The sequence below is a fragment of the Coturnix japonica genome, chromosome 7 (assembly GCF_001577835.2).
Source record: "Coturnix japonica isolate 7356 chromosome 7, Coturnix japonica 2.1, whole genome shotgun sequence".
Classification (NCBI taxonomy): Eukaryota; Metazoa; Chordata; class Aves; order Galliformes; family Phasianidae; genus Coturnix; species Coturnix japonica.
In genome coordinates this window covers 1,918,287-1,937,534 of record NC_029522.1, presented here as the reverse complement: position 1 = coordinate 1,937,534, position 19,248 = coordinate 1,918,287, and the positions used below count along the sequence as shown (strand labels likewise).

At 41.5% G+C, this 19,248-nt stretch overlaps 1 protein-coding gene across 7 annotated transcripts in view; it reads left to right on the top strand.

Annotated features, from left to right (window-relative positions):
- The window catches only part of MYO1B (myosin IB), a 93,096-nt gene that overhangs the window by 28,763 nt on the left and 45,085 nt on the right, over positions 1-19,248 (top strand). For all 7 annotated transcript variants that reach the window (XM_032445761.1, XM_015867630.1, XM_015867634.1 and 4 more), the window contains 3 exons: positions 12,519-12,613; positions 15,487-15,591; positions 18,254-18,300. In XM_032445761.1, coding sequence (XP_032301652.1) covers positions 12,519-12,613; positions 15,487-15,591; positions 18,254-18,300 — 247 coding nt within the window. The remainder of the gene's footprint in view (positions 1-12,518; positions 12,614-15,486; positions 15,592-18,253; positions 18,301-19,248) is intronic.

The window sequence follows — 19,248 nt, the reverse complement described above, 5'->3', positions numbered from 1 at the left end:
ATGCCTGATGTTTCAGAGAGAAGCTCCAGGTCTGCACTTCCCAAGTTATACGTGTTGGTGTTTCTGGAGCTGACTTGCTGAGAGCTGTTTCCTGAGAGCACAGGCTCTGTAGGGGAGTTTCTGGGAAATGGAGATTATTAAAATCACATTTTGCTCATTTTCCTGTAGTTTGATACGTTTTTCTCTGTGCTTTGAGGCACATGCAAGCATCTGGAGGTGATGGACCAGGATGGGGAGGGTGTGCGTGAGAAATCCTGCTGTCCCACTAAAATAGCTGACTGGATGAGAAAGGGATAACTGAAGGCAAAGGAGGGAGCAGCATCTAATGACATGAAGGAAATCCATACCTAGGGATTTTTCTTTCCCATACATGGTCACTGGAGAAACACGAAACCATGGGAGTGGAAATCACGTGTTTTCTTAACCTGAATGTGAAAGCTGAGGGGAGTGTTCGCCTTCTCATCAGCTTTGTGTTTCTTCAGCAGCATCTGCAAGAGCACCCAGTGCTTTCAGGGACGCTACTTAACACTTAATTGCAGGTTTGGGGTGCTGCTTGGGTGCTCTTTGGAAGCTTGAGTGAGGCTGTGGACACATTTTGAACAGGCGGCCAAACACAAGTTCTGGGGGGGGAGTTCCCTGTCAGATGGCTTTGGATGATGGTGTATCTGTTAAAAATCAATCGTGGACTTTAAATTTCAATGTTTCATTCCTCTTTAGATTCACTGCTGTTGTTACGACACCGTGTAATGCTCCTGGAATGCTTGTTTTCCCAGTCTGTGGCTATTTGCATAGCTGCAATGGGAAGTTTACCAAGCTCTTTATTTATGCATCTACTTTATTTCCCCAGTGTTTTGTTACTCTTTCTGGGTTTGTTTTTATCTACAAGGCAGGATCAAGCTTGTCTCTGGCTCCACAGAGCGGAAGATAACATTTCAGTGCTGCGACCATTAGCTGCTTGGTTGTTCTTTACATTTCTGTTCTCCTCTTCCAGGTGATGTAATTACCCTTTCAGTTGATGTAATGGCCATTTTGCTTACCTTGTGGGTAGCTTAGACATGGGAGAGAACAAAGCTGTCTACCTTGCTAATTTACATCACCTTCCACTGGTGACAAAGTCGGATGCTGGAATCTTCAAAGCGGCAGCAATATGGGAATTAAACACTTCGTCATATCACTTACCTGTAGCTGCCATGCCATATCACTTTCCGACCAGGAACAGGTTTGCTTTATGGGTTTGCAGAGTAGATGCTGCTTGCATTGCCCATCTTGGCTACCAGCAGCTCTCCATCTCTTGCAGGGATATCACAAAATGTAGCTTTCTGTTCCCCTTCCCAGGCTGAAGTTCCTCAGCTTCTTCCTTTGGAACTGCAGATTGCTTTAAGCTGAGGGACAAAATAGAGTGTGGCAATGGTGCTGCTAGCCTCAAGTTGTAAGCTACTAAGTTAAAAGCTTTCAGATACGTAGAGGTATAAGCTCTTGCAGGCTGGTCCTGGAAATGGCTTGCCTTTACATTGGATGCAGATATGGAGGTGTCAACCTGATGCCACAAGGCAAGTTTGAGGGACTTAAATAGATTCCCTATTTTGATTGTCATCGTGTTAATAATTCTTGGGACAAATCATTTTAATGCTGATACCTGAAAATCACTGTCAATAGGCAAAATTTGCTTTTAGCTATTCAAGTCAGGACTGTTTTGAGCCCACGTAAGCAGCAAATATAGAAGTTTCAGTTTTGTTTCTGGCTTTTTTTTGCTGGTATTCCAGGAGTGCCTCCCTTTAGAAATGCTGAGGTTACAGTAACTCTTTATTTACTCCTTGATTTAAAGCACCTATTTTTCACTGAAGGGATGATCAAGTCCTACATAGTTGTTGCCTAGACTTAAGAGTAAGCCATGCCCCTTAGGCATCAGTGTTTTGAGGTATACAACAGCACATTTTATTTGCTGACAGAGAGGATGGTGGGGTGAAAGCCTGGGCCATAGTTTGGTGTCTTTCATTGACCAAGCATGTCTATTTTATTATTTCCTTCTCTGTTACTCCTTTCCTAACCTGTTTTTTTCTTCTGACAAGTGCTCTTTTCCTTATGGATTTTGTTCACCTTGCAGTATCCCCTTTTTGCAGCCAGGTTGTTCTTATTCCTAATAATTCCTGAGTTCTCCAGAAATTTGGTCTTTGGACTTGCTCATGTGGCTCAGCAAGATGTCATTTTCTAAAGAGACTTATAGGCAGGGAAGGTGATCACTTCAAAGGTTAGCTGGCAAAATTAACTGCAGGGCAGGAGCATCCGCTGCCAACAGAAATCATAAATAACAATTAGGGAGGACTGCCTGTGCCTATTTTTTAAACCCATGCTAGGAATGAGTTGAAAGAAGAAAGGGGAAGGAAAAAAACCTGCATAAGGCATTGCAGTCTAGTTTGGAAGGGGTCAGGCTTATGACTTGACCTCTTTAGAGAGGCAGTGCTGAATGTGGTAAATCTGTGGATGTCAAGCGTATAGATGAAATGGGGATGAAGCATCACATTTGCTTCATGATTCAGAAGGACTTCATGCCTCAGAAGGGCCTGCTGCATTGCAGGCTGTGGGCACACCTCCTGTTGGAGCACAATGTCCTGACAGCTCTGCAGTCCAGAGAAAATGAAGGTTTGAGGAAGGCTCTTGTGATGCGCCCGTCTTGAAATGGCCCTCTCATTTTTTTGAAGAGCCTTTTGGAAAAGATTTGTAAGCTTGAAGGCTTAGAATGCAAAGTGAGATTTCTCTTGCACACAGTAATACTGTCAGCTTTTCCTGAAATCAGAGCAGGGTTGGTTGGATACCATATTATGCAACCAGCTGACCTGAGTGCTGGAGAGGTGAAGGTGGTCTTATTGGGTCATGGGAGATTTTGTAATGTTGCATAAGAGCACAGACACTTGTTTAGAGCAGTTGTGCATTGTATGGAGGCTCAGAAAATGTATCCAACACCTGACAAGTACAAACAGCCTGCAAAGTGTGAGGGTGAATGAATGTACAGATGAAAGTTGTGCTTTATTTTAATTTCTAAAATGCTAGAGAGGGGCTTTAAGATGGGGCTACAAAGTTCAATGTGATGACTCTTGTAAGGGGAACTGTTGATCACAGCCTGAACCTCTGAGGCAAGCAACCAGTCAGCTGTGGGAGCACAGGTGAAGGTAATTCAGCTGTGCTACTGGAAAGGGCGGAGCTTGACTCCACTTCTCCTAGATCCCATTTAAGGGTTGACCACTAAGGTCCTCTCTTTCTGGAGATTGTTTCTTCGTGGTGTTTCTGTGGTGTGCCTCAACATTGGCAAGCATCCATCTTGACTGAAAGCCTTAGCACTGGTGAGTCTTTTCTTAGGTACCTTCTGGCTATCCATTTACTCTGTAATTACAGCTATACTCTTGTATTATTCCAGCTATTCAACCCTTTTCAACCATTCTCTTTGTCTGAGCTGTTGTTGCCACTGTGAAGGCCCCTCACCTTGCACCCATAGCCATGTGCATCTCTTGGGTCCTCATGGGTCTCTGTGCTTGCAGCTGGTCGCAAGAGCAGTGTCCACGTGGTCAGTGTGTTCATGGAGAAGCCTGCAGACAGTACAAGGAATGGGTGCCTGGGAAACTATGAGTTCGTAAAGGATGCTCTTAACAGCAGATGTGATCCAGATGCTTCTGTAACTCCATCGTTGCCATTGTGGTGTACAAAGGAAAATGGTGTGGGGCATCCTTTGTGAACTGACTGTTGGCTTAGAGCCTCAGCAGAATAGCTTTGTTTTTAGCTCTTTTCAAATATTTACCCATACCTCTGTACACTGAATGCTTTCACATTTCACTTGGGTCATGTTGGGGATTAAGAATCAAATGGTTTTAGTTATCTGTGGTCCCTTTCTTTTAATGTGAGTGCATTTGTTGTAGCCTGTGTTTATTTGTAAGAAAAAGAGCACACAGGTTTTGGCTAGGTCACGTTCAAGCCAAGATCATTAAAAACAATAGTAATAAAAAGCCTTCTTTACTGTATGTGGGCTATTTGGAGATGTGTGCTAATGCTGCAGTAGTCTAACCTATTGGTAACCTTTTTTGCCAGATCCCATTTCTTTCGCTTTCCTAACGCTGGACCTTCCAGCTGGAGCTTCTATTATAACATTTGTGTGTTTAAAACATAAAATGCTGACATGTAATAAAATAAAATCCATTCATACTGTTACATAAAGTCAGTTCCTGCTAATTCACACATAAGATTTAGGAATCCATGCAGTGTCACCGGCTGAATTTGGGGAATAAAATGATGCCTTCATTAAGTAGAGGTAAGGCCCTGTGATATGTTACATTTATAATGCAGTTCTCCAAGTCTGTCCATACACAATTGCTCTTGAATCTCCTCTCAGTATTGCAACCAGTTCCCTTTAGAACTTTTTGTGTGCTCATCTATGCAGGAAATCAGACCAACCTTCTGTCTGCTCTCTAACAGAATCACATTTTCCCCATTGGGAAATGGACTATTGGAGTGGTAGGGCTTGGAAATGAAAGCACTTAAAACCACTTAGAGCATCTGTCAGTGTAACCGTTGTAAAGGAGGTTCTCATAGCTTCACTTTTGGTTTAAATGTTGGGATTTTTTGTACATGAAAAAGAGAAATTCTGAAGGTTGTCACCATTCATTTCTGAAATCCAGTCTTAGAAGTGAAGGCGGGTAGAGGCCCTGTCAGGAATGAGCAAGATTCCAGTTTAAGTGTAGTCTGTGTGTGGATTTAAATGTACATTTTGCTTTTCCTAGACTGGCAGCATGGTGCTCTCAACAACTGGCATTTCAAACTGCAATTAACAACAGCTGTCGTTCTTTCATTGTAAATGTCTCATTGTGCTCAATGCTGGGGTTTTTTTCTTTCTTTCTTTCTTACTTTTTTTCTTTTCCTTTTTTTTTTAAAGCAATTTATAATACTTCAGTAAATGCCCATCTGCTCTGCTGGGAGCCTTTGTCATCGTTTTAGATGCAACATAAATAAGGCTAATGTTACAAGCCTTGAAACTCGAGCGAGATTTGAGCTCTCCTACTGCTTTCAAAGGCCCTTTTTCCATTCCTTCTCCTTCTGTCTGTGACTATATCCTAAAGGCTTTGATTTCTGCAACTCAGAGTACATCGTGGTTAATGCAGTTTGGATTACCGAGGATAAACTTTTTCATATTGTGAGTTAGGAAATGCGCAGTCTTAATGTTTACTGTCTAGTACACTGCATAATCTTTTCCTTATGTGTTGGATGGATAGGAGAGCTAGGACTGGGGTTTGCAAATAGAGATCTGAACTACAGAAGGGACCGCAGTCACAATGCTTTTGTAAGGTAGTTCAAATCTGTATTTCTCTTGTGTACGTAGTTTCATTCTCTCCACTGCTGGAATGCTTTTTAGTAGGTAAACCCTGTGTGAGGCTCAGAGTGGAGCTGACCAGAATGGCTCCATAATGATCCTCAGTGAGGATGCGCTCGAGCTCATCAGCTCTCAGGACCTGAGGTGTGCTTTAAGTCCCTGCCCTGCCCAGGGAGCCAAGTGATACTTGTTCCCAACAAGTCCAAGTTCCCAAGTGATACTTCCTTCAGGAAGGGGTCTTTGTTTAGCCATGATCTTTAAAATCCATCGTCTCTTAAACCCATGCTTTAAACATGATGAAGAGTCATGTCTTAGTGTTTTATTTTGATGGTGTAGGTATCGTGCTCAGCCAATGAAGTCAAGATGTGTTCTGATTTTGTATGAGGAGTTTGCTTTTACCACACTAATTGCACAGTGCGATGGTGCACCCAAACATGTCTTGTTTTGCAGAAAAATAATTGTTTTGTGTAAAATATGGCCACAGCTGGCACAAACTGGATATTTGAGTTTTACTAGTAGGCTTCTTTGGTTTCCACACATGTTCTGTGTTACGTATAGAGATAAATTCCAGTTTTACAAGCTCAACCTCATGGATTGCAAAGCTGCAGAAGGTCCAGCAAGAAGAAATAAACAGCAGGAAAAGCCTTGCATCTACAATTAGAGATATTTTTAGCTAAAAGATCAAAAAACACTTTCCGTACTTCCCTTCAGTTATACAAGAGCCAAACGTTGTTATTATTGTTTTGTACGTGCAGGTGCCCTTTTTCTTCCAGGAAACTTAAAATCCTGCACCCATGTTGCTGCAAACTGATTTGCTGTAGGTCTGCAGTGTGTCCTCCCTGTAATAGTGCAGGGTCTGGCTGTCTTCCCAGATAACACAGCCTGGTACTGGGGTGGGAGATGCTCTAGGTCAGGACCTCATCTGGTCAGGGCCTTAGAACTGGGAGTTACTCGTTCTGCTGGATCCGTGGGAGTGTGATGGCTAATGGGCATCCAGCTGGCTGATGTAATTTCTAGGAATGGGACTATTTGAGAGGGAAGCCAAGCCCAGCTGCTGTGCCGAAAAGCTCATAGTGTGGAGACATTTGCCTTTTTTTCTTTCTTTGGTTTAAATAAAGATTCCCTTTTGCTGACAGCAGCTTGACAGCTCCAAATAATAGTGCATTGTTTTAATTTCCTTTGGTATGCCAGCCGTACCCCGGATTGTACCTGCTGTACATTGGTGTGTATTCAATTGGTGTGCTACTCTGTGGGGCTTTCCCCAGTTAAAAGGCATTAAGAGGGCCCTGGGCTGCCCTGCTGGTTTGTTTATCAGCAGTGATGCAGTGATTGGCCATTGAATTTCCATGTTGCTTTGGAGGGCTGCTGCTGTGACAGTTGGCTAGCTCATAGGACCAAGCTGTTGAACGGGATGTGGGTGTGCTTATTGGGGTTGTTACCGTGCTGAAATTTAAAGAGTGGATCTGTTGTATAGTTTAGATTAGAAAGAGGAATAGTTACTTTTGTTTTTGGAGTCCTGCTGTCCAGTAATGTCATGGCTGGCTTGTAGGTTCCTTGTGCTTGCTTCTTTTCCATCACAGTGCTGTGCAGCCCCAATGGGATGCCTTAAGATATTGTTGAAGTAGGCAGACAGTCATGTGTTGTGTTTACATCTTGTGTGTACATTGCAGGGGAAAGATCATTGCTTGTTTTCCCAAGAAAGGCATCTTTTTGACCATCACTGAGTAAAAAGGAGGTGATCAAAACCAGGAAGAAAGCAATGCATCCTGCTGGCTTGCAGGGGAAATATGTCCTGTCCCCAGGGTGGGGAAGGGACTGAGCAGCCCAGCTGTGCCGGCACTGTTTGAAGTGTGCCTGAGAGCTGCTGCATCCTGAGGAAGAAGGGACCTCCAGAGAGCATCTGAGGGTGTGTATTGCATTCCCAGTTCATCAGAACAGAAAATGTCTCTGGTTTAGCATTAGGGTGTGTTTTAAAGCGCTTTACTTTTGAAAATCAAGAGTGGTTTTGTCTGTCCTTGTCTTGTTCCTTCCCTGGTTTCTGGCTGCTCCTCACAAATAGACAGGCTGATTTACTCAGCTCCGGGCTTTGTTCTGTGTCTCAGAACGTCTCAGCTGCCAGCATGAATAGCCATGTGGGGAGGGAAATACAGGAGCTGTGCTTCCCTGTGTATGTTAGACACGTAGCGTTGTTGATAAAACAAATTTCAGTCCTCACCGGGAAAACCAAGTAGGCTTAAAGACGCAGTAACGTTCTGAAGGGGAGAAAAGCCTTTCCATCTGTCTTAGAGCACCTCTTTATCCTGGTACTTAAGCTCATTTCATTTTTCCCCTGACTCAAAGAGCAGCTGCTCGGCTGTGCGGGGCTGTCCCAGGCGCTGTTCTGTCAGCTGCTGCTCCATTCAGGCCCATGGCAGGCTGACAGCCTCCTCTCCCCATGTGTGTCAAAGGGGCTGACAGGAGGCACCTTGTAATTATGGAAAATGGGGCCGTGCTTGTTATCCGTAGGGCAATTAGATTAAACAGATCTGTGCTTTGAGCTAATGATGCAAATAATCTCTTATAGTTGTATTTCCCCAGTGCTGGTTTCTCCACTGGGCTTTGGTGGGGCTGGGGGAGGAAAATGAGATGAGTAGTGCTGATTTACAGCATGAAGCCTGAAAGCTCTCTATAAAACGTGCTTCCACTTTTCCTGTCCTAGGTTATTGGTTTTTTTTAATATGAGCACATCAGGACCAACAAGACTGGTGCATTTCCTCAGCTCACTGCAGGAGGGAGGAAACCGTGGTTGTCATCCTGTCACAGAGCACTTCTGTGCACTCCAAAAGGAAAGGACTTTAAAATTACCCTTCTCAGTTAGGCTTTGCAGAAAAACCGTATGTTAAATTTGATGTGAAGTTCATGTTAAACAATGTGTAATATCTGTATTTTGCTGTAGCTCTTAGTGCAGCATAGCGTGTGCTTTGCAATGATAACGTGCTGCCCCTTGGTGTATCCCCTGCCAGTGTGTTTAGAGACAGCTGAGTAGGCCAAGGAGAAAGGACTTATAAGCGTCCTTTGAAAAGGTATTTTTGGCTTCAAGGAAGATGGCTATGGAAGAGGACAAGGCTTTTGCTTCACATGTGAGCTTCACTGTGGGCTGACCTCACTGTTCTGTTACAGATGATGAGGTGCTGCCCGAGCCTCTTGGAAACCCTTCTTTGCTGCTTCCCTCCATGCCCACGTTTTAGGGCTTGAAGTACTGGTTTTGTGTGATCCTCTGCAGACCCATCAGGCCATCTGGAGTGGTGTGGCCGAAGGAATGGGTGCTATAAAAAGGCAACGCCTGCTACTGATGTAGGTGTGGGTGCCATTTGAACTTCAAACTGCTTCTATACTTAAATCTCAGCCAAAAGAGAGCTCCAGTAAATAGTTCTGTGTTTATTGTGGTAGGAGAAAGTTGTCATCTCTCCTAACAACCTAAAAATCAAAGGGGAGTTTATTATAAGGTATGGAAAACGGCACTGCTGACACACTCACCATTTAATTCAAAACACATGGGTTATAACTACTTTTTCAATTATGGACTATTTTGAAAGTTTTGCTTGGGCTCTGTAATTGTGAGGTGGGTCAGAGCACAGAATGTGGCCTAAAGCTGCAGCTGTAGATGTTGGCTTCCAGAGCTGCACCTCTTCACATTGCTGAGAGGCAGAAGGGAGAGGGATTCTTTGCAGTCTCCAGGTCGTAAAAGTATGTTAAGCTCAAATGGCCTCAAATGAGATTATTTAATGTGTTTATAATAAATAAGGAGTAACGTGACATCACATTCTGGCAACAAGTGGAGTTTAAACTGAAAGACTTGAAGCTTCTTTTAATGTAAAGACAAAACGAGGTAATAAATATGAAGGACTGTGAAGCAGTGCTGTGCCACTGAAGTTGACATGACAAATGAGTTGTTCTCTCTTTTTCTTTGGAATAAAGTTCTTTGTTCAGGCTGTGATCTAAATGTGCCTAATGCTGTTCATGCAGTGCCAGCAAGACCTAGAATCCTTAAATGCTGTTATTTATATACTCTAGATTTTTGCCTCCTGAAATTGAGTTGTTAGGGCAGGGGTTGAAACTTCTGAGGTAAGTTTTAGGAAACTTATAGTAAGTGACTCTGCAAAACTTCTAGAAGGAGATGACTTCTTTCTTTCTTGTTCCTGGAGTGGAGAATATCTGATACTGTTGTGGGTCTGTTACTTTGTTGGGTAGCTTAGAAGACTGGAGTAAAAGCCAATGTATGCCCAGCATCCCTGGCTGGTTTGGAGCAGATCAGGGCTGGCTGGAGTCCTTCTTGCTCTCCAGCTTCTCATATCTCTTAATAGCACTTAATTTTCTGTTTCTTCACCGAGGGAGGAAAGGCACAACTTGGAGCTTTTGACCATGCAGTGCAGGCAGAGTTAATAAATACATTAAGCACTGAAGTATGTTTTGATGGGGGCTGCTGGGAAACTGGAAATTCGGTGAATTAGAAACGATGAATGTTTTCTAATCTGGTTAACTCATAGCTCAGTGTATCAGCAGAGAGAATATTTTCTCAGTGCTTGACGCTGACTTCATTTTCTTGCTAGGAAAGCTGTTCTAGCAGAGAAATTGTAGTTGATGGCTGGGATTGTCTGGAGGACAGCAGGCACGGTGCGAGCCACCCAGTCTGCAGGTCTGAGAGCACCACAGAGCCTCACCTTCCTGCTGATAGCCAGCTTCCATTGAAACCCATGGGTCCGTGGTACTACCATTAATGGCTGCTTGCATGGTCCATGAATGCTCATCGTCGTTATATTTCTTTCCTTTATATCTCACTGCTTTATTTTTCCTTGCAAAAAGGATGGTGATTAAAGTTACATAAACATGTGCTGGGATGTCCGAACACTCTGTGTTGTGCTCTTCAGTTCACAAGTGTATCTGCAGCAGCATTCAGCAAATATTATTCATTTCCTAAACATATCCTGAGAGACAGTCTGGTAAAGTGCTATTGCTACTGTAGTTTGGATTCAGGTCAGTAAAGCAGATGCCAGAAATTGTGTCATGGTCTCTCAGCAGCAGTAGAGTCTGTCTTTTTTTTTTCTAGCTCTCCAGCCTGTTGGCCATGGCACGGACTGACTTTGTTGTAATGCTAAAAACATTACAGCCTGTACTTTCTCGTAAAACACATTTTCACCTCTGGTTGAACTGCCGCATTGAAATGCTTCAATCACCATAGTGGTAGTAAGCTTGGAGAGATCAGTTTTAATTCTGGTTCAGCGGTAATTGTATCAAAAGGAGTGGTGACCTCTCTTTGTGCTTGGTAAGCAGGTAGCCCAGCTGTGCAGGGAGAATTGCAGTATAGACTATTCTGAGGCAACGTAAGCTGTAAGGAAAGCAATGGAGGAACCTTGGTGCAGGAAACAGGACAGGAGGAGATTGAAGAGTGGGGAATTGGTGTGAGCATCAGTGGCAGGAGCTACTGTCTTCCAGGGCAGGGAAGGAGTCAGAAGGTGTTCGTGACCTCTTTTGCAGACTTCTTGGAACACTGCTCACCGGGTGTGTTGGGCTCTTGCTGGATGGCTGAGCTCAGAACATGATGCAGCTTCAAAAAGACAAGAGGGATGAGTCTGGTGATGAAGGATGAGGGAGTACAAAGTGTTTCATGTGCACCTGGTAAATAACTTGGGAAGTATGACATTCTCCTAAAACCATGGAGGAGTAGAAGCCAGAAGGAAGAATTGCCTAAGCTCTAGGGGAAATGTTAGCTAGCAAAAAAGAAATAGGTATGAACTGATTTGAGACATGGGTTTTATGTTAGAAGCTTTAGTGCTGTAGCAGTAGGAGTCTCTAGAAGAGTCTAGAGTCTCTAGAAGAAGCTGAGCATGGATTGCTTTGCCCATGCTAACCATAGCTCGTTTCATGTCAAAGAGCTTGGAAAGCTGTGGTTTCCTGTGGAAACTCTGTATGGCTTCATTATGCAAAACCAAGACTTGCTATCTCTGCAGTTGTCAGCAGAATGCAAAGCTCCCAAGCTGCTATAGAATAAGTTTCTAAATGATGTGTCAGTAATGTAACCATGATATATATCATGTTGTCCTGTGAGTTATTTGCTGGTGTGAAACTGTGGTTTGTTTGCTGTAAATAATGAACTATTTATGATTTAAAATATATACCGACACTTATCATTCTATGAGGAACACCAGTCGAACAAAGCTCTTGGTCTGATGAGTGGATGTTTATTTCATGTAAAACTATGCCGTGTTTTGCTAGCAAGTTTGCTAGCACGTTTCTTGAATTTTTTTAGTGCTGTGAGTGTGCCCTGTTATTTGGATTTTGCTTGTACATCTTTTTGTAGATACTGCTGAAGTTTTTGCAAGGAGTTCTAGTGCTGCATCCAGAAAGCCTTGTTCCATGAGCTGAAAAATGCAGTTGAACCAAAGTCAATGCTATTCTTCCTCTGGCTTAAAATGACAACCGAGGAAAAGCTAAATATAAAAGACATGTCTGCATTTCTCCAAAATACATGTTAATGCATAGCAACAGAGCACCTTTGGATCCAAATTGCAGCCCAGGAGTTTCAGGCTTAAAATGTTCTGTGTTCTGTAGAAAGATTTTTTGTTGTAGGAAAGCTGGTAAATCTAAGAATATTCTTCATTTTCACATTATGGCTTCACCCTTAGTGTGCTAAGAACACACTTACTGGGAAACATGTCTGCAGACTTGAGCAAAAGCCCAATAATACCCCCCAAATGCTTAAAATGCTCAATACTTTCTCAGGTTCATTGATGTCTTCAGACTTGTCAGAGTAGAATTTGCAGCTTACTATACTGTTAGTGCTCAGGATTCTCCCATTTCCTTTCTCTAAATGTCTTCAGATTGGACATGCCCCATTGCACTCACATTTTGCTCATTGAAGAGTACAACCTAAAATTGCCTCAAACTTCATCAGTTTGAGTTTTCTATCTGCATAAAAACCTGTAGGACAGATTTTGCTTCCCCTTTCCTGGGGAGAAGCCTGAAAAAACCAATGAGCCCAAGTATCCATTTTGCTTCTGTGGGTCTTTTATTCTGTAAGCTTCATCGCTTGGATATTTTATTTTTCCTGCGTGGATATGAAGGACAAATCATGCTTGTCGTTGCTATCTGTTTTACCTAATCCTTAATTGGCTCTTTTCTCTTGCAGCTTTGCTCTGTCAGATGAAGCTTACCGATCTTTAAGGGACCAGGACAAAGACCAGTGTATTCTTATTACAGGAGAGAGCGGAGCTGGAAAAACAGGTAATAAACAGCTTCGACCTCATTCAGAAGCATTGACTTTTATTCCGAGTCTGTTGCTAAGTGATGCTGGAAGCTGTAAGAGCTGAGAGGTACCAGTAAGACTTTGTGTGAGGCCACTGTAGTAAATGAATGCAGTCATGCATGTTGCTGTAGGAGTGATCTTCCCAAAACTCATGTTTTTCCGTGCTGTCACTGTGATATAGTCCTGTCATGTGTTAAAGAGGTATTTCTGTTGCTGTGCAAAGCTGTGCTGTGGTGATGCTGGTTTGCAATAGAGTATTGCAAAGGCCAAAAACCTATAGGCTCTCCCCTGAAAATTATCGAAGGTGGTGACAACTGAGTGCTCTGGCTCCTCTACACTGGAAGACAAACCTTTGATCATTTTACGTGTCTTTAAATAAAGATTTGCTTTTATGATGGAATACAGTGTTTCCCAAGGAAAATTCATACCAATAGCTGATTATCTTGGAAATCTCATCAGTCTTTTGCATGCTGTGCAACAATGTGAAGTGTGGGCTTCATCTTTGGTGTGTTGTGATCAGTGCCTTTGGCTTCAGTTTTGTTCATGAGCCATGTCTTGTTTTCCTTTGTCTGGTTAGTGGCAGCCAATTAAAATGTCTTGAGATCTTTTAAGTTAATCCTTTTATTCCAGTTTGATGGCAGTAAAGCATTTGTGTGTCCATTAAGAGTATATATTAAATAAAGCAAGTTCTTGTTCATATCAGTATTATGGATTCTACCTAGGATTCCACACATCAGAAAAGAGTTCTCTACCAAAACTGTTTCTACCAAAACAGTTAAATTTTTTATTTCCTCAAGATCAATAAGGTCCCAAACAGCTGACAGGCGCTTTATAAAATGTATTTATTTGACTGAAGGCTGTAGCAGTGGTTGAGTTTCTCAACTTCTCTATTTGTGAGTAGGATTTTGGTAGGTTCAGATTTGTATATGGATTCTGACTGCATTCTGTAGTTTTCATAGTCACATAGGGCATGATGTGGGTTATTCCTGCTTTATAAAGGTAAGTACTGAATAGCGTAACAGCATGGTTTGAAATTCAAGTCAGTAATGGTCTCAGAATTTATGATATTCTCTCTTAAGTATTTGACATGATCATGGATGCTGAAGTGGGTCTGATAGCTGAGGGCTTAGGTTTCACTGCAAAGAAAAAGAAGGATAGTGGAGAAATTCCTTAAGGTGAAGAATCAAATTTAGTAGTACAGATATGGTGTAACTGTTAGAATAGGTGTTACTGGTAGCCGGAATGTTTGGCATGTTTTGTTTGAAACCATTGAAACTGAACTGCCATCACTTGTTTTCTTTAATTTATTCAGGTTTTAGACTTCTTTCACGATGTGTTTATTTTGGTAATAGATAGTAACAGTAACACTGTGCAAGAAAACATAGAATGCTACCAGGATGAGTAGCGTATTGAAGTGCTTTTAGGCATTGAGTCTGTGATTCACTTCCTTGTGTCTTTACTCAGCGAAGCAGAGTGGAATTGGCATTTATTTTGTCTTTTGGTGATGTTCAAAGCCGGTCTTAAGGCCATTGTATGTATTGGTATTGTATGTATATGTTTTTTCTAGTATCTTATTTTTTCCTTCAGTGCTTTCTAGTCTCTTTGAGTAGCTCTCCCTGGAGGTTTTGACTGCTCTAGCAAGTATTTCATATCAGATAGTTTGGTAACTCCAAGATCTGAAGGGAAGGTATTTTTAGAAAAGACAGCTAGGCTCGAGGAGTTGTATGGTTAAGGGAGATGGGATTCCGCATGGACACTGCTGGTTTCTGCTTCCTTGCTTCATGAATCACAGGCTTGCTGTGTTTTCTTTCCAGTATAGGATTGTCATTTAATACCAGCAGACGAGCTTGATTAAGAAGAATCAAAATCCAAGGGATAACTTGTTAGTCAGTTTCTTCCTGAAATAAAACCCTTTAATTTGTAACATATCTCTGAATAGCAAGTAATGTTTTGTCTTTTTTTATGGCGACTGGGTTAAGTTGATAGGGATTCCAGCTGTTAGTCATTACACTGTATATCAGCTGATGTTGCCTCAAATTTCACCATCTTACATCATACTGAACTTCACGGATTCTGTTTATAAACAGGGTCCTTTTGCAGCTGCTCTTTGTCCAAACCAACTAAAACATGAGGGTTGGATGGAATTTTTCCCTTTGGAAATCTTCATGTCTGTTTGGCTGAAGGACATCCTTACAAATCCAGTGTAAAAACTGTTCCAGACTTCCTTAAAAGTTTATATCTCCTTATTAGTTTTGTTGTTGAAATAAGAACTTCAGTTTCTCTAAACTTTATACCTTGAAACTGGCTGCATAATGTTATGTGATGTTGAATTGCTGTTATTTGCTTAATTGTAGCTTACTTCAGAGTTATAGTCACGTGTAAAGCATTGCAGGTTGTGTGCTTACATCTGTGCGATTGTGTATCTGGTGAGGTAAACTTATTGCATTTTGCATCTTGAAAGTGCTTGGGCCTAGTTTTTCTTGCTAAAACCTTCAGATTTAGGCTATGCATTCCAGCATGTTACCTTAGAGGTAGTGAGAGACAGCCACTTAGGAAGCAAAACTAAGGTTAAATAGAGAAGTAGCTGCGGTGTGCTGTCTCCAACAGTGGCTTCTTTAGCTTGGATGGGCTCCAGATATTGAAGTCAATGGAGGTCCTGATGTCATGGCGTGGCTCTTGCGTCACGGTGAGCTCCTTTGTCTGTTCCAGGCTGTGCACCAAGAGAAAAGAAAGCTGAAATGAAATGTGTCCATGATTCTTGACTGTTATGGTGAAAACAGGATGAAGATCAAGTCTCCGAATGACCAGTTGCTGATTCTTACTGCTGTTTTGTTTTCCTTTCCCCCTACAGAGGCAAGCAAGCTTGTAATGTCATACGTAGCAGCTGTATGTGGCAAGGGGGCAGAGGTTAACCAAGTGAAAGAACAACTTCTGCAGTCTAATCCCGTTCTTGAAGGTATGTTTCTCACAAGCATGTACTACCTGTATCTATCAGCTTTCCGGATGACATGGCTTTGGAAGCACTACCCACTGTTGTTTTGCACGTATTTTGTTTCCAAAACTGTAGGAGGTGCTTTCTGTGAAGACAGCCACACAAAGTTGCTCAATTACAGAGAGGCCTGCTTAAAAATTAAATCTTTTCCTCAGGAAGTAACAGCTTAGGAAGTTAGATCATACTTCCCAGACTCCTCAGTCAGCTCTCTCAGGGCATACCCTTTCCTAACCCTGGCTTGAGGATGCTTGACTGTATTAAGAGATTTAACTTCAGTTCAAAACCTCTGATTCATTTCCTTCCAATTTATACTATCACAGGCCCTAGTAAACAAACAATCTCTGCAAAGCATTATTTTTCTTGAAGAAAAAAAAAAAGTGAATAAATGGATGTTAGGAAAAACTAACCTAATCCACATGGGTACCCGTTATTCTCTAGAACTTATTGTTCCCTGTGTACGGTGTCTCGTTTCTGTTAGCTTGTCTTCCTGACATCTGCCTTTCCTGCTCTCCCATGAAGGACTTGGTGATTGTCTGGGTTTTTGTTTTTTAATTAGTCAATTGGAAGTGGTTGGCTGCCAGAAACAGGATCTTCATTTTTCCTGGAGATAGGATATGTGATCCTCAAAGCACCCAGTTTTATCCCATTGTCTATTAATTGCCTTCAGAAATGCCTTATTTAAGTCTATTGTGTTGAGTCCTGGCATGGGTTTTGCCACAGTTCTCTGAGCTAATGTGGTGCTGAGACAAATTCTCATAACCGCTGTACAAACCTATTGTGGTGCAATGGCTATAGAACATACAGTGTCTGTCACACTGTTGAGTGTCAACGTTTTATTTATTGCTTAGCTATCTATACATAAATGTAAGGATTTGTATTTTGTAAGGATCGAGTATTCATTTCACGAGTAGGAAAAGGAAAATAATAATAATAATTTTTTAAAAAATCAATAAAATAAATAATCAAAAGCACACTGAGAGCAGTGATGCACTGGGGAGGGTAAGATTTGATCGTGAACTATACACAAAACACAAGTTGCTGTTCTTATCCCTGGGAGGATGTAGACAGATGTAGACAGAAATAGTCTAAGTAGTGTGATGGCTTTTCTTGCCAAAACCAAGTTGCTCCCCAGGGACTGCCAAATTTATTGGATTTCATGTTAGCCTGCAAGTCTTTGTTTAAATGCAGAAAGAATACTGTAAGCTCACAGGGAACTGCTCTATCATTTAAAGGTATTCTTTGTTCTTCTTGGTGCAGTGGTACATACTTATATAGCTTTTCGGACCAGGAGGCCGCCGAGCAGGCCTGGCAGCTTATGTACATTTTAGACAGGAATTAAGCATTTGTGGTTAGGTTTGTTTTTCTTTGGTTACGTAGATCAGTTTCAGTCTAGCTGCAGTGCAAGAAAATAACATAAATGTTAAATGTGTGTAATTTATCTTACGGAAATTTTCTGTTTTATTTTTAGAAAAAACTACAGTCACTACTGTAAATTAACTTTCAGAAACAATGAACTTAAGGGAAAACTCAGGAACGTGTCTCATGCTTTATAATGGAACGCTTGTGTTTGATTCTGTGCGGTTATAAATGACTCTACTGTTCAGCACTGTGTTTAAGAAAATGCAGCTCAGAGATTTGGTTGTTGAAAAGATGATTTATTGCAGGCATAAAGATTTTAAAAACAATTCTTTCACTTTTCCTTAACCTTCAGGAGCAAGAAACTTTTCCTTTTGGCTTCAGTTCTTTGATCAAGAATAAGTCTACTCATGCAAGTTTGCTGAAGCCTAAAAGCGTGTATTTATTTCTATCCAAATAACATTCACTTGATTTGACCTTTGAAGATATGTATGCTATATAAATAAATACTGGGAGTAAATAAAGGCTCCTGTTGGAGTAGGGATGCTGTAATTAATAAAGCAGGAGATGAGCTCCTGGTTGACTTGCCGGGCTTTGAGAATGTGTGAACTTGAATGTCGTCTAGACCTATGTGCTTTGAGCTGGTGGCTGCCCATTTGAGTATTGCCTTAGGAAGCCACTTTTCAGAGAGATTGCTTTGTCTGGAAGCTTGAACTGAAGAGGCTAGAACTAAACTTCATTCCAAAACCTAGCTTAGAGGTCTAGCTGAAGAGGGTGTTTTAAACACTTATAAATCAGACTCCATCTTTTTTCATTTTCTGTACTGGTGGATAACCTTGATTTCTTTATCTGAAGTGAAGAGAAAGTAGAATTTCCTATATAGAAAGTTATTTCCGTCATCAGATTGTAAATGTGAGGATTCAAACTCAAGATTTGCCTCAATTCAGGTGCAATTTTATCTTGAAATAATTTCACCTTGTATGCTCTTCTTTCCTTTACTTTCATCAACACAACTGCTTTCTTTCATTTTCTTTCATCAATCCAACTGCTTTGGACTTCCATAGATGTTTTCCCAATGGAGAAAATGTCACATTTAGTCTATCCTGAGTGAGTGATATGAGTGCAATGAGTGGTGTATTATTTCTCAGAAGTCTAGGATTCTTTTAGACATATAAAAGGTCGTAGATGTTAAAGCAATTTTTAGGTATGCTTTTTGGTTGGGTGTTTTTTATCAGTAGATGTGGTCTTATTTGTTCTTCTCTTTTGCCAGCTTTTGGGAATGCCAAAACTGTGAGGAATGACAACTCCTCTAGATTTGTAAGTATTTTCTGCAAGGCTAATTAGAATTCCTTATAGGGGATAGCATGCTGGTTTTGTTTCACCTTTTATTGGCCATCAAGCCACCTGTAAGGAGTGAATGAATCATTTGGAGAGAGAACATTGCTGTAGTTGTCCTAGGACTGAGATGCCTGGAGAGTGTTCAAGATCAGTAACAATCAGTATATCATTCTGGACATTGTAGCATATCCTCCTGCCCAGTTGTTTTCCTAGCGTTACTACTACATTTGGCCATATTTTTGAAAGATGTATCACTTATTTGTCAGAAATCTTGCTGGTTTCTGGTGTGGGCATAGGCATCTTTTGAAAATTTAACAGAAACAAGCAGAAAATAAAAATAAAAATTAAGGATCTGACTGTGAGTGAGTGAAAACTTAATTGCGGTCACTGCTCTGTCTGTGAACAGAGCAAGTGGTGCGCACTGTGGGCCCTGCATATGGCCATGGAGGCAAGGTTGGGGCTGAAATTTGAGGCACTGCAGGACAGTTTTTTGTATAAAAAGAGTAGGAAAGGGACAGCTGTCAGAGACGAGGTCCTACAGGCTGGAGGAGGAGAGTTGTCAGAGAGAAGAGGGGCGTTTGCAAGCGGGAGGCTTTCCAGGACAAAGTGCAACCAAGAAGGATTTCGCCTTTCAAGTTCTTGCTTATGAGCACCAAGCTAAAAATACTTCCAGAAACAGCCAGCTGGCCCAGTCCTTGGGAAATTAAGATTTAATTATCTGATTTAATTCTTTATCTTGAAAATTTGAATCAGCTCAGAATTAACTTCAAACAAGAAAGTACAAGTGTTATCCCGTCTCGTCTGCTTTAGCTGCCAGCAGGAGAAGAATGGAGTTTCAGTAGGAACGTAATAAGCCAAACTTGACAAAATAGCCAGCAAATTTAAACATATCTTTGAGGCAGTCATTGTTAAATGCTTGATTTTTCA